Raw genomic sequence first — 23,799 nt, 5'->3', positions numbered from 1 at the left:
CTTGTACACGCAGTCGTTGAGCGCGTAGTACAGGTCAATGTGCACGTTCTCTTTGGCCACGTAGCGGATTTCGCGGACCAGGTCCAAGATGGTGACGATGTGTTTGATGGGCGGGTTGCCTGCTGGCCTCCGGCCCGCCAGCCACACCAAGAAGGTAAATTTTGCGCTGATTTGGTCCAGGACGTAATCCGAAGCGCGCCGTTTCTCGTTCTCCTCGAAGAACATGCTCCAGGTGAGGCCTTCCAGGCAGTCGATGGAGGTGTACTTGGCCCTCAGTTCGGCGGGGGTGAACATCTGCGGGTGGGTCGGCCACTCTGAAAATTCGGCAAGGAGGGCCAGGCCGTGGTAACTGGGGACAACCAGCCCTCGATGGCTGCCCCCGACTCTAGTCAGCAGGTTCCCCATCCTGTCCAGCCAGGCAATGACCTCGTATATGCCGTCCTGGTGCCTCCAGACGGGCTGGCCATGGCCCCTCCTCTCCTGGGTCAGCACCTCCCCGGAGCGGGTGATGGAGAGGAGGGACAGGCGCAGGTGCAGTTCGGTCTCCAGGCGGAAGGACCTCAAGGCCTGCAGCAGCCTCGCGGCGAACTGGAGATCCTTCCCCAGCTCACAGCCCGCCAGGCTGACCGCACGCATGCGTCCGTCCTCCGTCGCCACGGCGGCCACCGCCCTGGCGACCTCCTCCGGCCTGTAACCCCCCAGCGTTGCCGGCTCGCCCCTGGCCCTACCGCCGTGGCCCACCAGCACCAGGAGGCTGTCTTTCGTCAGGCGGGCGTGGGGCCCCCTGATCGCTCGCAGCGCCCCCTTCTGGTACTGCAGCAGCGTCGACACCGAGGGGCATATCTCATACAGGAAGGAAGCTGACTCCATCACCACTGGGTCCTCGCCCAGGACCACAATGCTCTGGTGTTCAAACCCGATGGAGCAGTTATGGGCCACAGCTATAGCCTGGCCACGTGGGGCATTTATCAAACCCAGGTTCCTGGTTTTGTGTCCTTTACCTCCCTCTCTGCTCAGTGTCATTGTCGGTGACTCGCACGCGTCCCCTTTACCTTCCCCGTCATCTGTGTGGGCTTCAACTGACGCCTCCACTGCCAAGGGACCGTACTTACCCCCACCAACCTGCGCTACCTGACTGATGCCAATGTTCTCAGGTGTACACAGCAGAGAGGAATTATGGGTAACGTGCACCAGAGAGGGCAAAGCAGCCGGGTTCCTGCTATTGGCTACAGCTCCTTGAGTGTGACCGTACTGTATCTCGTCTGAGGGCGTCCGTGGATCCACCAGCAGGAGAGGAGTATCTCTGGGGCAGTGAGCCCTGCAATCCAACAAAAACAGGCCTCCTTCAACGCACTATCACTTAAAGAGCACCTGAAACTCTGTACTGTGCTAGGAGTAACACCTTGGATTTCAATCAGAACTGTCCAGTTCTCACAGAAAACAGATATTCAGTGTAATTCAATTTGGGGGGAAATAGCCTTCCCTCGTTAACCCTGATTGACTTGCCTCAAGAGATTCCAGATTCAGAAGATCAACATTGCAACAAGGGCTCATTGGTTGGTTAATATATAAATGTTGGTTAATTTTGTCTGAAATTTCCTTTTTCTTAAGACAATTTGGCCATTTTTACTGTACCCAGGAGAAAGGGTATGTAGAAATTATCTGAATCTGTGTGCAGCATTGGAATAATTACTTTGATAGTTAACACAAATGAAAACAGTGAATTACATTGCTTAAACCCCTTTACTGATAATATGTGGCTGTTGCCAGCGCACCTGCAAAAATGATTGTGTGAATATCTGAATTATGGTAGACATTCCAGCACATTTAACAATACTATCATCATGAACTCAATTATATTATCAATTCATAACATTTTTATTATGCATTTGCATGACATATATTACTCTGAAGATACTTTTTTCTGTCTTTTAAAAAATTGGCACCAAATGTGTGGGGGGAATTCCAATTCCCACCCTGATATTATCTGCAACTGTGGCTGCATTTGAGCGCAAAAGCCCCACTGCTGTTTCGGGAGAATGTAGAGAGCTGCTGTTCTACACGCATTCATAAGAAACGCATTTGAGCCGTGAGAGGATTTCTCCTCCATGTTAAATGAATGCGAGCCTTGGTTTTGATCACCCCTCGAAACACATTGTTGTGAGTTCACCAAGAACTATAAGTAACGGTACAAAGTTGCATTCGCCTGGACAGAACTGCTGACCGAAGGCCACTATTTCACCGGTGTGACAAGGGGAGAGTATTTTCATGCTTGGGCAGAGATGGAGACAGATGCAACAGTAACACTCACACTTTGGTCTGACGCTGCGGCTGGGTTTCGCAGGAATGCTCTGTACGTCTCGTCATGGATGTTTTTTTCTACGGCAAACAAAATGACCAAGTGAAGAACCTTTTGTGGATAAGCTAAGATCTTTTTAGTCCCTTTGCATTGCACTGCTGTTGGTGTCTGCCCATAGATAGCATCCATCTGAGCTGACAGTTAAGCCTTTAAGGTGTAAGATCACAAATGTGCGATTAGAATGTTTCTTAACTGAACATTCTAATGCTGATGTAAAAATCACTACTGGTAATTGAAAGCAGTGGAGGTCTAGAACACTGGCTTAGAATTTTAAAAAATTGTACTATTCAAGATTAAATCCATCACAGTTAGAGACACCTATATTAAATTTCTTTTTGGAAAAAAGGAGAATTATCAGCCCTCTTATTCAAATATTATATTACTACATACCTGTAGCAGAGGTGGGCATCAAAGTACTGGAGAAGAAGAGGAGAACAAGAAAAAGAGTCTTCATCTTGCCTGCTTGGGGTATAAATGAAGACATCTGCTTTACCCCTGTTGCTGTAATCACCCTTGTAGGCACGTTACCCTGCAGTACAGAGCAGGGTTCGAAGCCAGCTCTATTTGTCCGGCCCCTCGTTTGCTATCACTGCTACAATTAAACAAGATTAGTCTGCGGTTCATTTGCATGCTCGAGGCAGGCTCATGAACTGGGCCTATAGATAATGTACTGTATATTCCATGCATCTGGAGATGAAACTATATTGGGACATGGAATAGCTCTCTTTAGTCAGACTAATTAGACTTTGCAGCCTGGTGGGGGAGAACATGTTGAATTACATTCCCCACATTTTATTTTAAAAATATGAAAACAGGATTCTGCTATTAGACCAGACATAAGTGCCAATTAAAAACTACAGCAGCAGGCCAATATGGTCCACACTGGTGTAAGGTCACGAATATGTGATTAGAATGTCCTTAACTGAACATTATTATTATTTATTTATTTATTTTTTTAAACATTTGTTTATTTGAACATTCTAATGCTGATGTAACAATCACTAGTGGTGACTGAAAGCAACAGAGTTCTAGAACACTGACTCCATTCCATAAAACCTACAGTTCAAAGGTTTAAGAGCCATGCGCCTCAGGCATTCTGGTTTGACATGTGCAGTTAGGTTTCGGCAGGTCTCACTCAGCTGCTCTACCCACATGCATCCTGCTTCAGTTTCCTGATAGGACTCCAGATAGACTCGCATGCAGGCCACTAGACACTAAACTGCGGTGAGGCCTTCCAGGCAGTCGATGGAGGTGTACTTGGCCCTCAGTTCGGCGGGGGTGAACATCTGCGGGTGGGTCGGCCACTCTGAAAATTCGGCAAGGAGGGCCGGGCCGTGGTAACCGGGGACAACCAGCCCTCGATGGCTGCCCCCCACTCTGGTCAGCAGGTTCCTCGTCCCGTCCAGCCAGGCAATGACCTCGTATATGCCGTCCTGGTGCCTCCAGACGGGCTGGCCGCGGCCCCTCCTCTCCTGGGTCAGCACCTCCCCGGAGCGGGTGATGGAGAGGAGGGACAGGCACAGGTGCAGTTCGGTCTCCAGGCGGAGGGACCTCAAGGCCTGCAGCAGCCTCGCAGCGAACTGGAGATCCTTCCCCAGCTCACAGCCCGCCAGGCTGACCGCACGCACGCGTCCGTCCTCCGTCGCCACGGCGGCCACCGCCCTGGCGACCTCCTCCGGCCCGTAACCCCCCAGCGTTGCCGGCCCGCCGCTGGCCCTACCGCCGTGGCCCACCAGGACCAGGAGGCTGTCTTTCGTCAGGCGGGAGTGGGCCCCCCTGATCGCTCGCAGCGCCCCCTTCTGGTACTGCAGCAGCGTTGACACCGAGGGGCATTTCTCATACAGGAAGGAAGCTGACTCCATCACCACAGGGTCCTCGCCCAGGACCACAATGCTCTGGTGGTCAAACCCGATGGAGCAGTTATGGGCCGCAGCAATAGCCTGGCCACGTGGGGCATTTATCAAACCCAGGTTCCTGGTTTTGTGTCCTTTACCTCCCTCTCTGCTCAGTCTCATTGTCGGTGACTCGCACGCATCCCCTTTACCTTCCCCGTCATCTGCATGGGCTTCAACTGACGCCTCCACCGCCAAGGGACCGTACTTACCCCCACCAACCTGCGCTACCTGACTGATGCCAATGTTCTCAGGTGTACACAGCAGAGAGGAATTATGGGTAACGTGCACCAGAGAGGGCAAAGCAGCCGGGTTCCTGTTATTGGCTACAGCTCCTTGAGTGTGACCGTACTGTATCTCGTCTGAGGGCGTCCGTGGATCCACCAGCAGGAGAGGAGTATCTCTGGGGCAGTGAGCCCTGCAATCCAACAAAAACAGGCCTCCTTCAACGCACTATCACTTAAAGAGCACCTGAAACTCTGTACTGTGTTAGGAGTAACACCTTGGATTTCAATCAGAACTGTCCAGTTCTCACAGAAAACAGATATTCAGTGTAATTCAATTTGGGGGGAAATAGCCTTCCCTCGTTAACCCTGATTGACTTGCCTCAAGAGATTCCAGATTCAGAAGATCAACACTGCAACAAGGGCTCATTGGTTGGTTAATATATATATGTTGGTTAATTTTGTCTGAAATTTCTTTTTCTTAAGACAATTTGACCATTTTTACTGTACCCAGGAGAAAGGGTATGTAGAAATTATCTGAATCTTTGTGCAGAATTGGAATAATTATTTTTATAGTTAACACAAATGAAAACAGTGAATTACAGTGCTTAAACCCCTTTACTGATAATATGTGGCTGTTGCCAGTGCACGTGCAAAAATGATGGTGTGAATATCTTAATTATTATGGTTGACATTCCAGCACATTTAACAATACTATCATCATGAACTCAATTATATTATCAATTCATAATATTTTTATTATCCATTTGCATGACATATATTACTCTGAAGATACATTTTTCTGTCTTTTAAAAAATTGGCACCAAATGTGGGGGGGGGATTCCAATTCCCACCCTGATATTATCTGCAACTGCGGCCACATTTGAGCGCAAAAGCCCCACTGCTGTTTCGGGAGAGTGTAGAGAGCTGCTGTTCTACACGCATTCATAAGAAACGCATTTGAGCCATGAGAGGATTTCTCCTCCATGTTAAATGAATGCGAGCCTTGGTTTTGATCACCCCTCGAAACACATTGTTGTGAGTTCACCAAGAGCCGTAAGTAATGGTACAAAGTTGCATTCGCCTGGACAGAACTGCTGACCGAAGGCCACTATTTCACCGGTGTGACAAGGGGAGAGTATTTTCATGCTTGGGCAGAGATGGAGACAGATGCAAGAGTAACACTCACACTTTGGTCTGACGCTGCGGCTGGGTTTCGCAGGAATGCTCTGTACGTCTCGTCATGGATGTTTTTTTCTACGGCAAACAAAATGACCAAGTGAAGAACCTTTTGTGGATAAGCTAAGATCTTTTTAGTCCCTTTGCATTGCACTGCTGTTGGTGTCTGCCCATAGATTGCATCCATCTGAGCTGACAGTTAAGCCTTTAAGGTGTAAGATCACAAATGTGTGATTAGAATGTTTCTTAAGTGAACATTCTAATGCTGATGTAAAAATCACTACTGGTAATTGAAAGCAGTGGAGGTCTAGAACACTGGCTTAGAATTTTAAAAAATCGTACTATTCAAGATTAAACCCATCACAGTTAGAGACACCTATTTTAAATTATCAGCCCTCTTTTTCAAATATTATATTATTACATACCTGTAGCAGAGGTGGGCATCAAAGGAGTACCAGAGAGGAAGAGGAGAACAAGAAAAAGAGTCTTCATCTTGCCTGCTTGGGGTATAAATGAAGACATCTGCTTTACCCCTGTTGCTATAATCACCCTTGTAGGCAAATTCTGGCTCGTTACCCTGCAGTACAGAGCAGGGTTCGAAGCCAGCTCTATTTGTCCGGCCCCTCGTTTGCTATCTCTGCTACTATTAAACATGATTAGTCTGCGGTTCAATTGCATGCTCGAGGCAGGCTCATGAACTGGGCCTATAGATAATGTACTGTATATTCCATGCATCTGGAGATGAAACTATATTGGGACATGGAATAGCTCTCTTTAGTCAGACTAATTAGACTTTGCAGCCTGGTGGGGGAGAACATGTTGAATTACATTCCCCACATTTTATTTTTAAAAAAAGATGAAAACAAGATTCTGCTATTAGACCAGACATAAGTGCCAATTCAAAACTACAGCAGCAGGCCAATATGGTCCACACTGGTGTAAGGTCACGAATATGTGATTAGAATGTCCTTAACTGAACATTATTATTATTATTATTATTTATTTTTTTTTTTTAAACATTTATTTATTTCAACATTCTAATGCTGATGTAACAATCACTAGTGGTGACTGAAAGCAACGGAGTTCTAGAACACTGACTCCATTCCATAAAACCTGCAGTTCAAAGGGTTAAGAGCTGTGCGCCTCAGGCATTCTGGTTTGACATGTGCAGTTAGGTTTCGGCAGGTCTCACTCGGCTGCTCTACCCGCATGCATCCTCCTTCAGTTTCCTGATAGGACTCCAGATAGACTCGCATGCAGGCCACTAGACACTAAACTGCACCACAGAGAACTACAAATGCAACACAATGTCATGATTGACAGGCCCCTATTTTTTTTTTTTTTTTTCATTATTAATTCGGTCTTGCGTTTAAGGATATTCATTAAAATCAAGAGATACATTTCAAATTTTATAACGGGGAAAATAAAACGTCCTTTTTGATGTCAAAGTGTGGCATGTCGAAACACGAGCGCCGGAGAGCTTTGACGTGGCACGTCCGTTCTGCATGGATACTCGCCACTGATTGGCTGCCCACGATGATGGTCGCACATGACTGGGAGGAATGCGGGCAGGTGATCTCAGGGTGTTTGGGAAGGGACGGACTCACCCCACTCAGGTAAACACACTTGTTCTTTTACGCTGTGCATTGCTGTGGATACGGGTGTGTAATAGTAGTGAATTCCTTGGCTGAGTGAGGCAGGCGGTTCCAGCTCTACTAGTTCAAAGCTGCCAATCAGAGAAGACCAAGTGGGCGTGGTCAAAAGGAGCAGCGTGAGAGCGGGTCAGACCAGCCAATCAGGTCAGAGGTCAGAGATAAGGGGTTGGGTGTGTCGGGAGAGTCCTGCAACCCTGAGTGGTCGTGCTTTCTGTCTAATAGGGAACAAATCTTAGGGAACAAAGCTGTGCGAGTATTCACCAATGCAACAAAAAAAGAAAGTCATGCTAGTTTTTTAAAATTCTTTACGAGGAAACACTAGAGAAAGCTCGTGCCCCACCCTGCAGTCATAAACAGTGTATCAGAGCCATTTAGCAAGTGCTCTTATCTAGAGTAACTTGCTCAACTTTTTACACAGGATCCATTCGCACTGCGGGATATTTCCTGAAGCAATTCCACTTAAGTACCTTATTCCTGGGTACAATGGCAGTGTCCTACCTGGGAATTAAATCTGCACCCTTGGGATTGCAAGCCCACTTCTCTAACCATTATACTACGCACTCCCACCCCTCCGAGTGCATGGACTGGCAAATCATCACCCCTTTTTTGTGCACAGGTAGCCCATTTTTATTTATTTTCATTTTTATTTAACCTTTAATTAACCAGGAGAACGCCACTGATGGACCGGACAAAGCATTGTCTTCATTGTCATTTTAAACTATTGTAGGTAACAAGTTCATTTTTATTCTTTTTTGCCCTGATTTTTGTTCTTTTTCTTTGCAAATTACACGGTCCATTCATAATATATTCTAACTTATCACCCTTTGGCAAATAGGATTTCTTACTATAAGCCGCTTGGATAGTCGACTGCGTTTACGATTAAATTAGGTTCTGGATAATGTTGTTTTTTTGAGAATTTAATTTTTCAGCGCTCACACTTCACAGGATGTTACCCTAGATAGGGCAGTCGATAAATAAACTACTCAACAGCTGTTATTGTCATTGCTGTTTTATGGCAACACAGTATTAATGAACTAGAAATGAATACAACCCCAATTGTATTTTAAATTGTACAACCTTTGTACTCTACGGTTTCAGAATGCATGCGAACCCTGGACTGAAATTTTATCTCATGCAGACAAGTTTCGAACGAGAGCGTTACAGGAATTTGAAATAGCACTTGAGGCAGTGTGACATGATTCATAGTCGTTGCTATGCCAAAACCATCTATTTAAATCACACTTGAAAAAACATAAACAGCACACCAGGGGACAACAGGCCGCAAGTGCAAAAAGCTTGTTTATGGGACGGTTGCCGCTGAACAAACTGAAAAGGAAAACCATTATTTCAAGAAGGCAGTTAAAAACCGTCAGAGACTGTCATCCGCCATTATAGTACACACAGTGAGCTCCCTGATGTTTGAGACAAAGATTTTTATCTTATTTTATTTTATTTGGCTCTGTATTTCACTTTTTTTCTATTTGAAATCAAACAATGCACATTTTAAAGTGCAGAATCTCAGCTTTAATTAAAGTGTATTTTTTCTTAACTTTGGTTTCACCATGTATAGTATGGGGTGACTATTTATACATAGTCACCCCATTTCAGGGCACCATAAAGTCCGGGACAAATAAGTTCACGTGTTTCTGATTAGTCAGTTCAATTGCTTCCTTAGTGCAGGCATAAGAGAACTTTCAGTATGTTGTCTTGATTCTAGGCTTTTGATTGCCTATGAAAACTGTTATTGGCTTTTGTTAACATGAGGACCACAGTTGTGCCAATGAGAGTCAAGGAAGCCAATATGAGCCTGAGAAATAAGAAGAAAAAAAACAGTCAAAGACATAGGCCACATTTTAGGCTTACCAAAATCAACCGGAGGTTGGAGCATCATTAAGATGAAAGAGAGCACTGGTGAGCTCATTAGTCCCAGGGGGCCTGGTAGGCCATGGAAGACCTCTGCAGTTGATGACTGAAGAACCCTCGCCATTTTGAAGAAAAACCCCCCTAACAACTGTCCAAACAACTGATAGATGAGAAACACTCTTCATGAGGCAAGTGTGGATGTGTCATTGACCACAGAAGACTTATCAACACTGCAAGGAACAAAACACTAGTTAACCATGAAAACAGGATGGTTAGAAGCACCTAAAATAGAAGCCTACAGAGTTCTTGAAAAAGGTCTTAAGTACGGATGATGAGACCAAGATTCACTTGTGTAGGTACACTCGGTCAGTCTGTACCGTCCAAATGAAAATGACTCTCTTTAAGAACATGAAGTGCATCTGATGACACCATCTGTGCGCACAGCATTCTAGATCTTTGTCACACACCACTGGTGTGAAAAACCACAACGGGCATAAATGTGAGGGACAGTAATTGCTCACTCTCTTCCTGCACGGTGTCTTTCACCCAAATTGTCTTTTGAGTTCACACACACTGAGAAACTCCTATGGGCCTAACTCGAGTTCTCACAACTAACCGTGTGTCGACTATCCGATTATGACGAAGAAGAACCCTTTTGACGATTGACTGGGGGGAGGACAACATCGCTGCTGCTACGGACCATGGACTCGGATTCCGTGTCTCCACAAATTCACCATGCCAAGACTGTTCTCTCCAGGACCCAACCACGACCACTGGAGACAACAACACGCATGGAAGAATATCAGTAAAACTGACTATACATCCCAGGCAATAGCAGTTTTGTTTAGACTGTACTGAATTTAATGTGATATTGCGTGTTCCCATTTTGTCCTAAAATTATTTGCGCTGGCGATGTAACTGATGGAATACAACCACGCACGTGGTCTTTCTCTCTCCCTCTCTTTCTCCCCGACTAACTTTCCAACCCTAATGACACCACACTCATAGTATAGTCAATAGTGGAAGAATAACTGGCTTGGTTGCATGTATCCCTTAAGCAGGTGTGACAGATGGAATAATGAGCATTTTCAAATTTACTGTTGAAAGATCTCAAGGCAGAGGTATCACAAATCAGGGAGTCCATCCATAAGGCAGAAACTGCACCAAAGCGGTATCCTCCTGCCAGCAAAGAGACAGATTATGTGGCAGCCCACCACCCAGCTTATGTCCAGCCGCACTTCACAGCCTGGAATGGAGAGAGCGCCGCAGCTTTCCATCAGCCAGGTGGACCACTGCAGGAGTACCGAGTCCCTGGCGACCCGAGGTTAATGACAGGAAATGCACAGTTTCAGCAGAGGTTCGCACCACAGAGATACCCAGTGCTACGTCCCCGGCCGAGATGTTTTGGGTGTCAGCAGCGAGGCGAGGAATACTGCCAGCATTGTTACAGATGTGGGAGTAGCGAGCACTTCCGTGCAGGCTGTAGAGGATATGGAGGACAGTCTAGTGCAGCGAGAAGGACCCTTTTAAACGAGGAGCAGTTGCCCCCGAGGAACAGGGAGTGACCAGATCAGTCAGAATGTCCCAAAAATGCACCAACTGTGGAGAAAAGGAGAAATGTCAGAAGTTTCAACAATGCTCAGTGTGTAAAACAGCACTGTATTGTTCCAGAGAATGTCAGGTCCATCATTGGCCATAACACAAAGGAAACTGTAAACCATCCACGCACAGTGAGCCAAAAACATCACAAACACATTCATGCAACTCGACAACTGACAAAAGAAGAAACGTAGTGACAAAGGAGCATTCTACAGTGACAGATCTGGTTGGAAAAAAATGTCTCATCAACTGCTACCTACAAGGGAAGAAAATGCAAGTACTCTGGGACACCGGCTCATAGGTGTCTGCCATTGATGAGGTATGAAAAGCGGACAACTTACCTGACATCAGGCTGAGAGACATTGCAGAAATAGTAGACCCAAGTGACCCCTTGCAGATAGAGGCAGCTAATGGTACAGAGCCATATGTAGGGTGGGTAGAAGTGACCTTCAGGCTAGCAGCCGGCTCTGAGGAGTTTCATGTCCCTGTGCTTGTTATGAGAGGTAGCCAACAGCCTCGCCCTATAATAGGCTTCAATATAATTGAACGCGTTGTTGTTAACAGTCAGAAAAACCAGACAAATAATGTAGAGCGAGAGAAACTGATATAAACTGTTAACATGGCATTTCCTAACCTAGAGAAAAAAACAGTTAAGGCATTTATCAAGGAAGTGAGTGTTGAGCGAACAAGTGAGTATCTAGTGAGAACAGCCTGTCAGAGAGTGTGCCGAGTCAATCAATCAATCAATCAATCAAATTTTATTTGTATAGCGTATTTTATAACAGTTGTCACAATACGCTTTACAGACAACCCTAGCCTAAACCCCCACAGGAGCAAGCCTAAGGCAACAGTGGCAAGGAAAAACTCCCTGTGGCAGATGGGGAGAAACCTTGGAAGGAACCAGGCTCAAGGGGGAAACCCATCCTCCTCTCGTCAGCTCAGGGTGCCGACTGGTGACCAGCATGTCAGCCAGTTTATGCACAAGATATGATATGTGATGTGGCTCAGATGATGGATGGGGCCGGGTGGCGGTGATGGGGAACAGCAGGTGGCGGCAGATGTGGGTAGGGTGGAGGCAATGATGAAGGAGGGGCTGGACCGCAGAGGTGGGGGAGACCAGACGACTCTTGAAGCACTCTCGAGGGTTGGGGCAAGAGCCCCGCCGGCAGCGTGGGGGAGAGGGTGGAAACGGCAATTAGGGAATTTGCAATATAGCAGACAGTGAGTCACAGCGCTATCCAGGTAACATGCAGAATATATGTCAAACCCTTGAAAGAAGACACCACATTAGTCTTTGAGCCCGATGACAATCCCCAGTGGCCAGAGGGACTTGAATTTTGTGACACACTAGTGCAGGTGGGGAAAGGGGCACAACCAAACATCATCCTTAGTGTTCAGAATCCCACTGACCATGACATCATGCTAACAGGAAGGGTAGTTATTGGTACAGCCCAGTCAGTTACATCTGTGTACCCACTTAGTGCAGCTAAAGAAGCAAAATTGAATCGAAAGAATCAAATTGAAACCAAGCAAATGTGAGTTATTCAAAGCTCAAATCCGCTACCTAGGGAGAATAGTATCAGCAGAAGGGAATAAATTGGATCCTGCTGACACCGCTGCCATAAGGGTCCTGAAAGACAAAAAACCAAAAACAGTTGGTGAGTTGAGACAGGTTCTGGGACTGTTGAGCTACTATCGCCAGTATATAAAGGACTTTTCTAAAATTGCCAGCCCCCTTTATGATCTTACCAAGGGACCTGCTAGAGAGGAAAGCTCACAACCAAAGGGAAGAAAGTGGCATAAGAAAGGAAATGCGAAGGTGGTGCCATCTCACACACCAATTGAATGGAAAGACTCTCTGAATAAGCTAATATTTGCTTATAACTGCACACGTACAGAGGTAACAGGCTTCTCCCCATTTTACCTACTATATGGCCGCTCCCCGAGACTACCCATTGACATGTTGTTTAACTTGCCCACTGAAGCAGGAAGTGGTAGTCACCGTGAGTATGTTGAACAGTGGAAGCAAGGAATACAAGAGGCATATGCTATTGCATGAGAAAATGCACATAAATCCGCCCAGAGAAACAAGAGGATACATGATGGCAAGGTGAGGAGTTCAATGTTGTACCCTGGTGACTGCGTGTTAGTGCGGAACATGACCCCCCGTGGTGGACCTGGAAAATTGAGGAATCACTGGGAAGACACCGTTCATACTGTAGTTAGGCAAGTGGGAGAGGATGTACCCATTCATGAGCTGAGACCTGAATACGGGAAAGGAAAGTCTAGGATTCTTCATCGAAACCTCCTCTTACCATGCGATCATCTGCCGCTGGAAGTTGAAGTGCATCTGCCTGTGAAACCAAAAAGGAAAACCACAGTGGCTGATAAAGTCAGAGAAGATTCAGAGGGAGACGATGATGAGGGTGATTACTATTTCATAGACTTGCAACCTCAGCCACCAGGACCAGTCAAAGAGACCCCTGTCATTGCACACGATACGATTGAACCTGGCCCAAGCAAACCTGCAACACCACCTCCGTTAGAGGGCAATGAAGACAACCCACCGGAAAGGCAGGATGTCCAGGGCGATAACTCACCTGACACTGAAGAGGACGCACCACTGTCTTCAGTGGATAATGGACTGGAAGGCGAGCTGGAGATAATGGACCTCAGCGACCTCAGAGACAGCGTAGGCCACCAAAGACCCTCCAATATGACAAATTTGGAACCCCATCCTGTTACAGTCTTGCTGCACTGCCCCCTTATGCAAGGCCTCAGGTATGGACACAACCAGTGCCGCAATGGCATAACCAGCACTTTTATTTGTATGGGATGTAGACTGATATCTGCCTTAGACAGTTGAAAATGCTGCACACTCATGGACAACTGAGTGTTGCTGGTCATACACACGTGCAGACCTCATGCGCAGCATATGCTCGAGGACTTCACATAAAGCTCAGCTCTGCTGACTCTGCAAACATCCTACAGTTGAGGACTTTGTTACAAAGCTGACTGTGATTGATTTAAAAGTACTGTGACCAGTTTTGACACTCCTATACACGCTAGACATATACATGTTTCATGGTGTGAAAAGAACTGAATGTAACAAAAGAGTTCCAGCCTGTAAACCAGTGTTTTGTACATGTTTGATGGTATTCAAGCTTTTCAAGGTAATGATGTTGAGGACAACATCTAATTTTGAGGGGAAGTATGTGACAGATGTAATAATGAGCATTTTCATGTTATATTTTCTGTTTGAAATGGTTGCTCTCAGTTGCAGAAGTTTTAATACAGTACCAAGAATAGTCGTAGTACCGGAGAGTTCCAGCTGGGGGAGTATAGAGCTGTTGAGCTGCATTAAGGGACACTTGCTTCTTCCCCTCAGTTATTACATACACGATCTGAGGAAAGCTTGTGTCTGTGTATTTTTCATATAAATTCCCCCTTTTCAGGTATGAGTCCCTTCATATGAACAGTTCATGTTAACGGGTGTATTAGGTGAATTTGTATATGTGGCCAGGGAAGTATTTGTATTGCGGGATGTCCGTGTATTGTGAAGTAATTACAGTTTTTCTCAATTGTTTAAACACGTTTTCTGAAACTATAGCTCAGTTTCTCAAAACTCTACACACAAAGCACAGCAACAGTTAACCTTTTAACAAAACTACACAAATCTCTTGAAAACGCATTCATGCATTCAAAATCATGTTCTCTCTTCTCAAAACGGACTTTTTCCATCAAAATGATTCACACAGGCCTCATATGAATAGATCTTATTGAGCATTGATTTCACACTGGTGCGACAAATTTAAAAACACAACCAATCAAAATACTGTATATATGTTTTGGCCTCATGAGGTCATGTTACATATTCAAGTGTATAAAATCGTGTAAAAATTGCTTATTTTTTATCCTTTTTTGAAGTTTTAGTTTTCTTTTCGAGGGCTCCCAAAATAGGCTGCAATTTTACAGTAAATATAAAGACTGTTGCCATGATACAATACAGTAAATATATCATCATATAAATAGTGCATTTGCTAGGTAAACCTAATTCTAATTCAGTACAGTACAGCAAAGTGTGTGAACTGTTATCACTTTGAGTGTTGTTATTGTGTATGATACAATGCACATTTACTGTATTGTCCTGCCAATGAGGTCCAGTTGGGCTGCACTCACAACCCAGGTTCCATCATGAGTCATACTGAACATTGTTAGAAGTGGTTTTCCTTTTTCCTTATCAGTGAATTATGAGTTTTGCCAAAATATACAACATTTGTGTCTTCTCAAAACGAGAACATGCTTAGACTGTGTCAGTCTGGACAATGGATGTAATGATCTGTTGTCATATATGAAATCAATGAACAAATTCAAAAAGGAAACAAAGCAAATCTTTATTTGTTACTGTAAAATAAATCTTTGTTCAGCAGACTGAAAAAATAAAAATCGTAGTTTGTAGGCCGGCTGTAAAAAAAACAATAAACAAATACGTGATCAACCAAAGTTGCACGTATTTCATTTGAAATATTAGCTCGTCTCCCTCTTCTTCATCCACCTCGTCCACCTCATACACGTACACCTCCTCCTCTACCTCTACCTCTACCTCTACCTCTACCTCTACCTCTACCTCTACCTCTACCTCTACCTCTACCTCTACCTCTACCTCTACCTCTACCTCTACCTCTACCTCTACCTCTACCTCTACCTCTACCTCTACCTCTACCTCTACCTCTACCTCTACCTCTACCTCTACCTCTACCTCTACCTCTACCTCTACCTCTACCTCTACCTCTACCTCTACCTCTACCTCTCTGTGCTGCGTGTTGCCCCATTGTTTTCCAAAACAATAGAGGTCCCCGGAGGTCTCTTTTATGCTCTGACCGATAATTGAAAAGTTTAGCCAATTGAGTTTGAGCAGGTGTGGCGTGAGTGAGACCAATTGGTACTTAGAGTTTGGCATTTGAAGGCCAGTGTTTTCCATGTGAACAAACAAGGCTTGAATATGAAAATTGTGCTAAATGATGAGATTTTGTGTGTAGAGTTGTGCAAAAATGTGATTTAGAATTGCTATTTGAGTGAAAACAAAGGAATTGTGCTTAGAGTTTTGCAGAAATAGTCTTTGTTGTTGACATATGAGCTTCAAGTTTTCACCATCGTGTGCATAGTTCCAGTTTTAGTTGGTAAACATTTGAGAAAAACTGTAAGTTAATTACATGAATAAGCTAGCCATGCTAACCACGTGTACTACTAGCCGCAGGCTAACCGCGTGTAGTGCAAACCGCAGTCGTTTATGGAGTAGTGTTGAGGGGAAAATCATAAGGTTAGAGCGGTAGTTTGTATATCTTCCCGTGTGTATGTTTGCCGAAATATCCGTGCTATTAATTTAGTATACCGTTAGCATTGCATGTTATAAATGATGAGTCATTTGAGTCATAGAAACGAGCAGAGTTCATTACAGTTTATTTCGTGATTTGCCGTAGCCTATTTGGTTATCTGTACGCGTTTCATTTTATTACTGATATTCAAAGTTGAAAACATTAATGCAAGCGCTAGTGCTAAGTCATAGAATATTCAGGTTGCTGTTGTGATGTAGCCTACATTCTCTATGGTAATATTTCAGCACAGTCTGTGAGTCTTTGTTATACTCCGGTAGGCTACTGTGAACATTTAAGAGAACTGTGCATGTTGTAACGCTTGTACTAGCATATGTATTCATTTTATGTGGTTATTTTGAGGATTCAGCTATTACATACACGATCTGAGGAAAGCTTGTGTCCATGTATTTTTCATAAAAAATTCCCTCTTTTCAGGGCTTTTACACAGGCACTACTGGGAGCAATACTCCTTCATAGCCGAGCAAAGTTATTTAGTCACGCCGATTACATTATTGGGATGGCAGGTATGCCATCCCGCCAAGTTACGCCTTGGCGGGGGCATGCCCCATACCTATACAGCACCGAGAGTTTGGCACTTTTCAGGGTTCCCCACAGAAATAACCACAACAGCCACAGACACTCAGCCCTTAAAAACATTAAATTCTGTACATTCTCACCCCATTTCAACAGACAGAATTCATAAACAACTTCACATGTCCACACAATAAAGCCCCAAACTAAGGGGATTTTGCGTTTTCTCCTTCTTCTTCTTCTTCTTCTTCTTCTTCTTCTTCTTCTTCTTCTTCTTATTTTTCCTGCCGCCTATCCCACAAACATGTCTCCCCATTGGACACTTTACCGACAACAGCCAAATCTTCACCTACACGACCCAATCAAAAACTTGCATACACACGCAAAATACCAATACCTTTTTATTCTGAAACATTTCCAGTTTAAACAGCTAGTCTGCTGTGGCCTAGTGGGCAAGGTTACAGTCTTGGGAACACGGGGTCCTAGGTTCAAGCCTAGCTAGGAGCATGTTTCTGTAACCTGCTTTTACCCTCACTAATAATTGTCTACTACATCTCAATTATTGCTTTTGCGCCATATCTACCCACCGTTCACCGAACGTATACACTTCATTATGCCGTACCGTCTGCACGTTCAGTTATTAACCGGCTACAATATTGCAAAGCCATATGGATTCAACGGGAGCTCTTCTGTGCTTACTGGCCTGTGTTCTTCTTTAAAACCACGGACAGGTTTGCTAATGATATTTCACGCATTGCATAGCTATGTCATGGTGCTGCACTAACAAAGTCACAGACTGGTAAACCTCCGGTTGAAGGATTCAATCCCGCCTCGCCCTCAGGCAGATAATTTCCTCTTTTACATTGACGTTTTCTTACGCTTATATTTGCTTTACCAAAACTCACTCACGGCCAGCCATATGCATTTCATGATGGCAAATGTATTTCTTTTATTAAACAGTTACACCGATTCACCACTGTGCCATTTCTACTAACTATATTTCTTCACTTGGCTACCATACAAAACCTTCTTATCAGCAAACGCCACGTTTCTACATTCATGTTACCTCACCCTGCTTTCTATCTAGCCACATACACACAATTACTACATATGTACGTTCTGCAACTCCCCATTAAAACATTACATTTAAAATCATGACTCACTCATAATTACAACTACCACTGAAGAGGAGAAAAGCACATCAGTGCAATAGATTTCACACATAACTTAACCCTCCACTTTCATGACTAATGCTTTATACAGACTGGTATATATATTGTTCGATAAGGAAACTAAGCTCGCTCATGGTCACTTAATTTACTTCGCACTGTAGTCTGTGATCATGTCAACCTTCCCCTACATGCCCATTCTGCTAAAAACATATTGTTTCAACTACGCAATTTCATAATTTCTAATTTATCTCACACGGTAGTTATTTTTTCATATGCAAAGCCTGCTGGGACATATGCATCTGCTCCTAAGAGGATTCCTACCTGCAGATAAGCCTATCAAAATGCCTTATAAACCTTACAAACACTAAAAGTGCATCTCCACGAAATAACAGACAATGGAGCACGACAGAAGGGTACACAGGTTGCGACCTAGGGAGCTCTAATTCTACGTGCTTGCTGATTCTTTTGTCAATCAAGGCTCGTTGGATGGCCGTCAAATCCATGAGTACATACACTGGCCATATTTCACCTGTGTTTCTGATGCATTTACGCTTATGCCACCGCACCCTTCTGAACTGTTTCACATATATAGCAAACCGAAACTGCTAAACGGTACACGCTCATCAGACTGTACAAATTCACACAAGGATAGCCATAATCCACAACCGTTTCTTACAGGGTCACTTCGCTTTTCTCACTCTCATAATAAAACACTTTGCAAAAGAAATTATATCTCATAAAAAACACGTTTTCAACGTACAAAAATGCCAAGTTACTCACACATACAAGACATACACCGTCTATAACTCATTCATTCACACTACCAAAATCCAGGCCTGCCATTAAAAGTATTGATATCAAAATGACGCCAAGTTACAGTACTAGAAACAATATAGGCTATCTTGCCTCACCGAAAATAAATAAGATGTATTCCAAAGCAATGCTACCCAATATTTCCTCAGTTCTTTCAAGTCACTCATATGAAAAATCATATGAGACTGATTTTTAATTGTGTGGTTACCCTGCTACGCCTACATAAGTGGTGCCCAGTGTGAAGCTAGATTGTCATTCCCACAATTTTTGTATCCAAGTGATGGCAAGAGCAGAGTGTGGAGGCCAAAAGGAACTGCCCAAGATCCAGAGCACCCCTCATCTCTGAAACATGGTGGTGGAGGTGTTATGATTTTAGCATGCAAGGCTGCCAGAGGTACTGGGTCACTTCATTGACGATTTAACTGCTGATAGCAGCAGCGGAATGAATTCTGAAGTGTACAGAAGCATCTTATCTGCACCCAAACTCATTGGCCAACAATTCATCCTACAGCAAGACAATGATACCAAACATGCTGCTAAAGCAACTAATGAGTTTTTCAAAGCTAAAACTGGAAAATGTTTGGCTAAACCATTCCCTGTGATCTGAATCCATTCAAACACGTGCTTTATATGCTGAAGAGAAAACTTGAGATAACTGGCCCCCGAAATAAGTAGGAACTGAAGATGGCTGTAGTACAGGCTTGGCCGAGAATCACCAGAGAAGATATTTTGGTGAAGCTGAAGTTTCGGTGAAGTCTCAAAACAGAGATGGTAAGTAGGATTGTATTTATCTAAGTATAACCATCTGTGTGTACAGGAACACCACACAGAACAAAACTGATGCTGCTCAGATGGCACATCTTCTTGGAATGTTCACTGCTTAAAATATTTTGATGAGAAATTGCCCAAGCAGGAGATGACACACTGGTGAGAGGAAACTGAGTTAGCGGTAAGCTTGAGACAGCGTTCAGGAAAAACATGCTTTATTTTTACCAGAAGTGGAGGAAAATTTCGCAATGACGTTGCTATGATATGTTCTGGATTACGATGGTGTGGAGTATTTGCCAATGAAACTCCACCGGGGTGATGCCATGGATGTATGAAGTTGCCTTTATTTGTGTTCTCCTTGGCTTTTTGTGTATACAGTGCACAAACAGCCCATAATAACACAGAGGTCCAATTTCATGAACAACATAAAAGGCAGAGCTACAATAAACTGTCAATCTCTGATCAATCTCGTTCTTGAACCAACTGGAAGCTTTTTCCTCTCAGCAAAACCTGGTGTATTAGCATACATTGCTATGTCCATTTTTGGTTCTCTCTCACTAATACAGCCCCACCCCTAATGCTGTGCACCAAAGCCCATGCATTCCTATATAAAGACACACGAAGAGCAGCGTTAACCAAATACTGTCTTCAATTACTCGGCAGAACGAGGTAAGTCACTCTACAGAAGGAACATAGGTGCTCAATAGTCCAGCGGTGTGGAGCTGTAGTATTCCATTATTTTTACCTTTTGACTTGGGTACAAATATATACCAATATTATATATTTTGCAGAAATATGAAAAAAAAAGCTTACAAACTAACTTTGCGGTTGTTATGTTATTAACAGACAGTCGCTTTAAATACGGCTGGAAAGTGCTGGTAAAAGGGTTGACAGTGTGACATGATGGTTGAGGAATGACACAAAAGGTCATGGGTTCGATTCCCTTGTGAGGGAGTATCCAGCAGTATTATAATCGCATGTGAAGCAAAATGCAACCTGTGTTCATCGTTCTGGATGAGAGTGTCTGTTAAATGCTGGAATGTTACTGTACAGATGTACAGACACAGAACGTGTATCTGCATGCACTGACGCAGAAAGGTTACTCCATACGAATGCTAAGAGCAAGAAGAAGCATCCAGTGACCCATTACATTATGGGCATTTAGCAGACGCTTTTGTCCAGCACCATTTTGCATTTACATTGCATACATTTATACAGTTGGATATATACTGAAGCGATTCAGGTTAAGCACCTTTCTCAAGGGTACAATGACAATGTCCTACCCAGGAATCAAACCTATGACCTTTAGGTTATAAAAGCAGTTCCTTACCCTCACCCCTCTGTGAAAGCACAGCTAGGGCAACAGCCTATGTTTATGGGGCTAAAAAAATAGCGAATTACTACTGTCTGTGGTCTACAAACATGCAAACTGTGCTAGCAATGCAGGACTGTGTAAATGCTTTAGCTATGCTGTTAATTCTCACGCTCATTTTCATTATAAATGAATTATTGAAACTCATATTTCCATGTGGGCCAAAAACATATATTTATGTTTTCTTCAAAACACACATTTTTAAAACATATATTTACATGTTCTCTCTTTCTCTTATCGGACAGAAATATTTTTGGATGAGAAAGTGATGGCGGGGTTGTGGCGACTCCTGATTTTGGGGTGTGCGTGTCACTTCCTGTGCGGTCCGGGGGTCTCCGGAGCCAAGTTCACCGGTACCCCTAAGCAGTGCGAGGAAGCCGAATTTGTCCCCGGACACAACCTGGCGGGAGAGGGCCTGGACATCGTAAAGATGGAGCGCAAAGGCGTCTATGTGGTGAACCTGGACAACTGGCGGATAAGGAATGGCACCTGCAACCTGGTGAGCAACGCGTGCCTGTCTTCTAAAGAGCAGAAGCTTCCGGCCGGCGTGACGAACTGGAGGTGCATCCCCAAATGCAAGATGCACGTCACAAGCAAGCAGTACGAATCGAGCGAGTCCCTGGTCAAGGACACCACCTCCATCGTGACGAACAACTGGAAGTTGGGCCTGAGCATCCCGCTCGTGGCCGGCGTGTCCATTGGAGGAACCCACTCCCGTGAAGCCACCTTCTCCATGGAAAAGTCGAAGCAGGACAAGTACAGCTTCACCAGCCACCAGGTCCACTGCAGCTTCTACAGGTGAGGCAGCCCTTCAGACTGAGGGGTGGAAAGGGGAGGTTTGAAGTGCCAGTTCGGGGGCAAATCACAAAACACACACTAAAACACCAGCCGCCTTGCAGCTCTGAACATCACGTTATACAAATTCTGTTTTAGATGTTGTGTTGAGAAGACACACACACAATCACACACAAATACACACATGCAAACACACATGCACACACACACAATCACACACACACACACACACATGCACACACAAATACACACACGCACACATACACACATGCAAACATACACACACACACACAATCACACACATACACACACACGCACACATGCACACGCACACATACACGCACATGCACACATGCACACACACACAAAGACGCACATACGCACACACACACGCGCGCACACACGCACACACACGCACGCACGCAGCACACACGCACACTCACACACACACACACACACACACACATATGATATAAATGTCCTCCCTCCCCTTGCCTTCCAGCTACACCGTGGCTTCCCCTGAGCCTCTTCACGAAGCGTTTGTGGAGTCATTAAAAAAACTCCCGAAAAGCTACACCCCAAGGACCGAATCAGCCTACATGGACCTGATCGACACGTACGGCACTCATTACATAACACACGTCAAGCTGGGGGGTAGACTGAAGGACATTACCGCCATCAAGGACTGCCAAGCCGCCATGAAAGGACTGACCAGCACGGCGGTCAAGGACTGTCTGGAAGTGGAGGCCTCTGCCACGTACAAGAGGACCGTCACCCTCAGCGCTGAGGCCCGGCACTGCCACGAGCTCAAGAAGAAGATGGGCACGAGCGAGAGCTTCAGAACCATGTTCAGCGAACGCCACTCCGAGGTGGTGGGGGGGAAGGTCGAGGTGAATAACCTGCTTTTCTCAAAGGATCAACAGGCCCACCAGCAATGGCAGGCGTCCCTGAAGACCATGCCTGACGTAGTGTACTACTCCGCCAAGCCGCTGTTCTTCTTGATGAGCCAGAAGGACCCGGCCAGGGAGGGGCTGAAGGAGGCCATCCAGCAGTACATCAAACAGAACGCGCTGGTGACGAAGTGCAGCGGGTCCTGCCAGGTGGGGCGGAGGAGCGGACGGGACTCCTGCTGCTGCGTCTGCGGGCAGAACAGCCAGATGACCTCCAACTGCTGCCCCACAGCGCCGGGGCTGGCCGATCTGAGGGTCTACGGGCTCTACGCGCGGGACCTGTACGGCGACCGGGTAACCCAAACCGACGGCTCGGTGGTGGTGACCTACCGCGACCAGATCAAGCGCACCCGCGTGATCGACAACAATAACAACCCCAACTGGCCGGAGACCTTCCAATTCGGGCCCATCCGGATGGGTGCGCTCAAGGGGCTCCAATTCACGGTGTACGACGCCGACAGCAGCTGGGACAGTGATCTGCTGGGGCAGTGCGACTTCAAGCTCAAGCGGGGCAAGGTGACCGACAGCTGCATGTTCAAGTACGGGACCTTCTTCTTCTCCTACGAGGTGACCTGCGCCCCCAGCCTGGGCGGCGACGAATGCCAGCAGTACATCCCCTCCCCCGTGAGCCCCCTGCTGGCGAGGAGGTTCCACTCCCGAAACGGGTTCCTCGCCGGAGAGCAGTGGGAGGCGCTGCTCGCGGGGAACCGCGCCGGGTTCGAGGACCACGTCGGCGAATAGGAGAGGCCTCCGTTCGTGTTTGCAGTCCCCACGGCAACCCGTCCAATGTAGCCGTTTCCTGCTACAGCTATTTTATACAAGCTTGTTGCATATTTGCCGCCAGTGTTAATCGAAGCTGTTTGCTGATGTTTTTTGTTATTTTTTCACCTTTTTTTGCTGGTTTTTACCTACTCTGCTCACTCACTCAGGAACTATTGTCATTCCCAGCAATAAAGCATTCATAAAGACAAAACACGGCTTCAAAATTTTATTCAGATGTTAAATATTGGTATATATGGCACACATTCACAGTATTTTACGATGGCTTTGACTCATTTTGCACAGCATAATTTCAATGTACAAAACTCAAAATGCAAAGTGCCAAACTGCCTTTCAAAATTCATACTCTAAGACACTACATCCTATGCTGACATACAAAGTGTAAAACTGTTAACGCAAAGTGCTAAACTGACTTGCAGAATTCTTACCTTTAGACACTACATCCTATGCTGACATACAAAGTGCAAAACTG

At 45.2% G+C, this 23,799-nt stretch overlaps 1 protein-coding gene across 2 annotated transcripts in view; it reads left to right on the top strand.

Annotated features, from left to right (window-relative positions):
* The window catches only part of LOC118234601 (perforin-1-like), a 36,826-nt gene extending 13,306 nt beyond the window's left edge, over positions 1–23,520 (top strand). The window contains exons 1-3 of one of the 2 annotated variants that reach the window (XM_035431253.1): positions 20,039–20,099; positions 21,048–21,600; positions 22,100–23,520. In XM_035431253.1, coding sequence (XP_035287144.1) covers positions 21,071–21,600; positions 22,100–23,288 — 1,719 coding nt within the window. In that variant the 5' untranslated portion in view covers positions 20,039–20,099; positions 21,048–21,070 and the 3' untranslated portion in view covers positions 23,289–23,520. Of the gene's footprint in view, positions 1–20,038; positions 20,100–21,047; positions 21,601–22,099 lie in introns of those variants that run through there. The other variant, XM_035431254.1, reaches the window with a different exon arrangement.
* Positions 23,521–23,799: the final 279 nt, after the last annotated feature.

The sequence above is a fragment of the Anguilla anguilla genome, chromosome 8 (assembly GCF_013347855.1).
Source record: "Anguilla anguilla isolate fAngAng1 chromosome 8, fAngAng1.pri, whole genome shotgun sequence".
Classification (NCBI taxonomy): Eukaryota; Metazoa; Chordata; class Actinopteri; order Anguilliformes; family Anguillidae; genus Anguilla; species Anguilla anguilla.
This window is presented reverse-complemented; position numbering and strand designations above follow the sequence as displayed.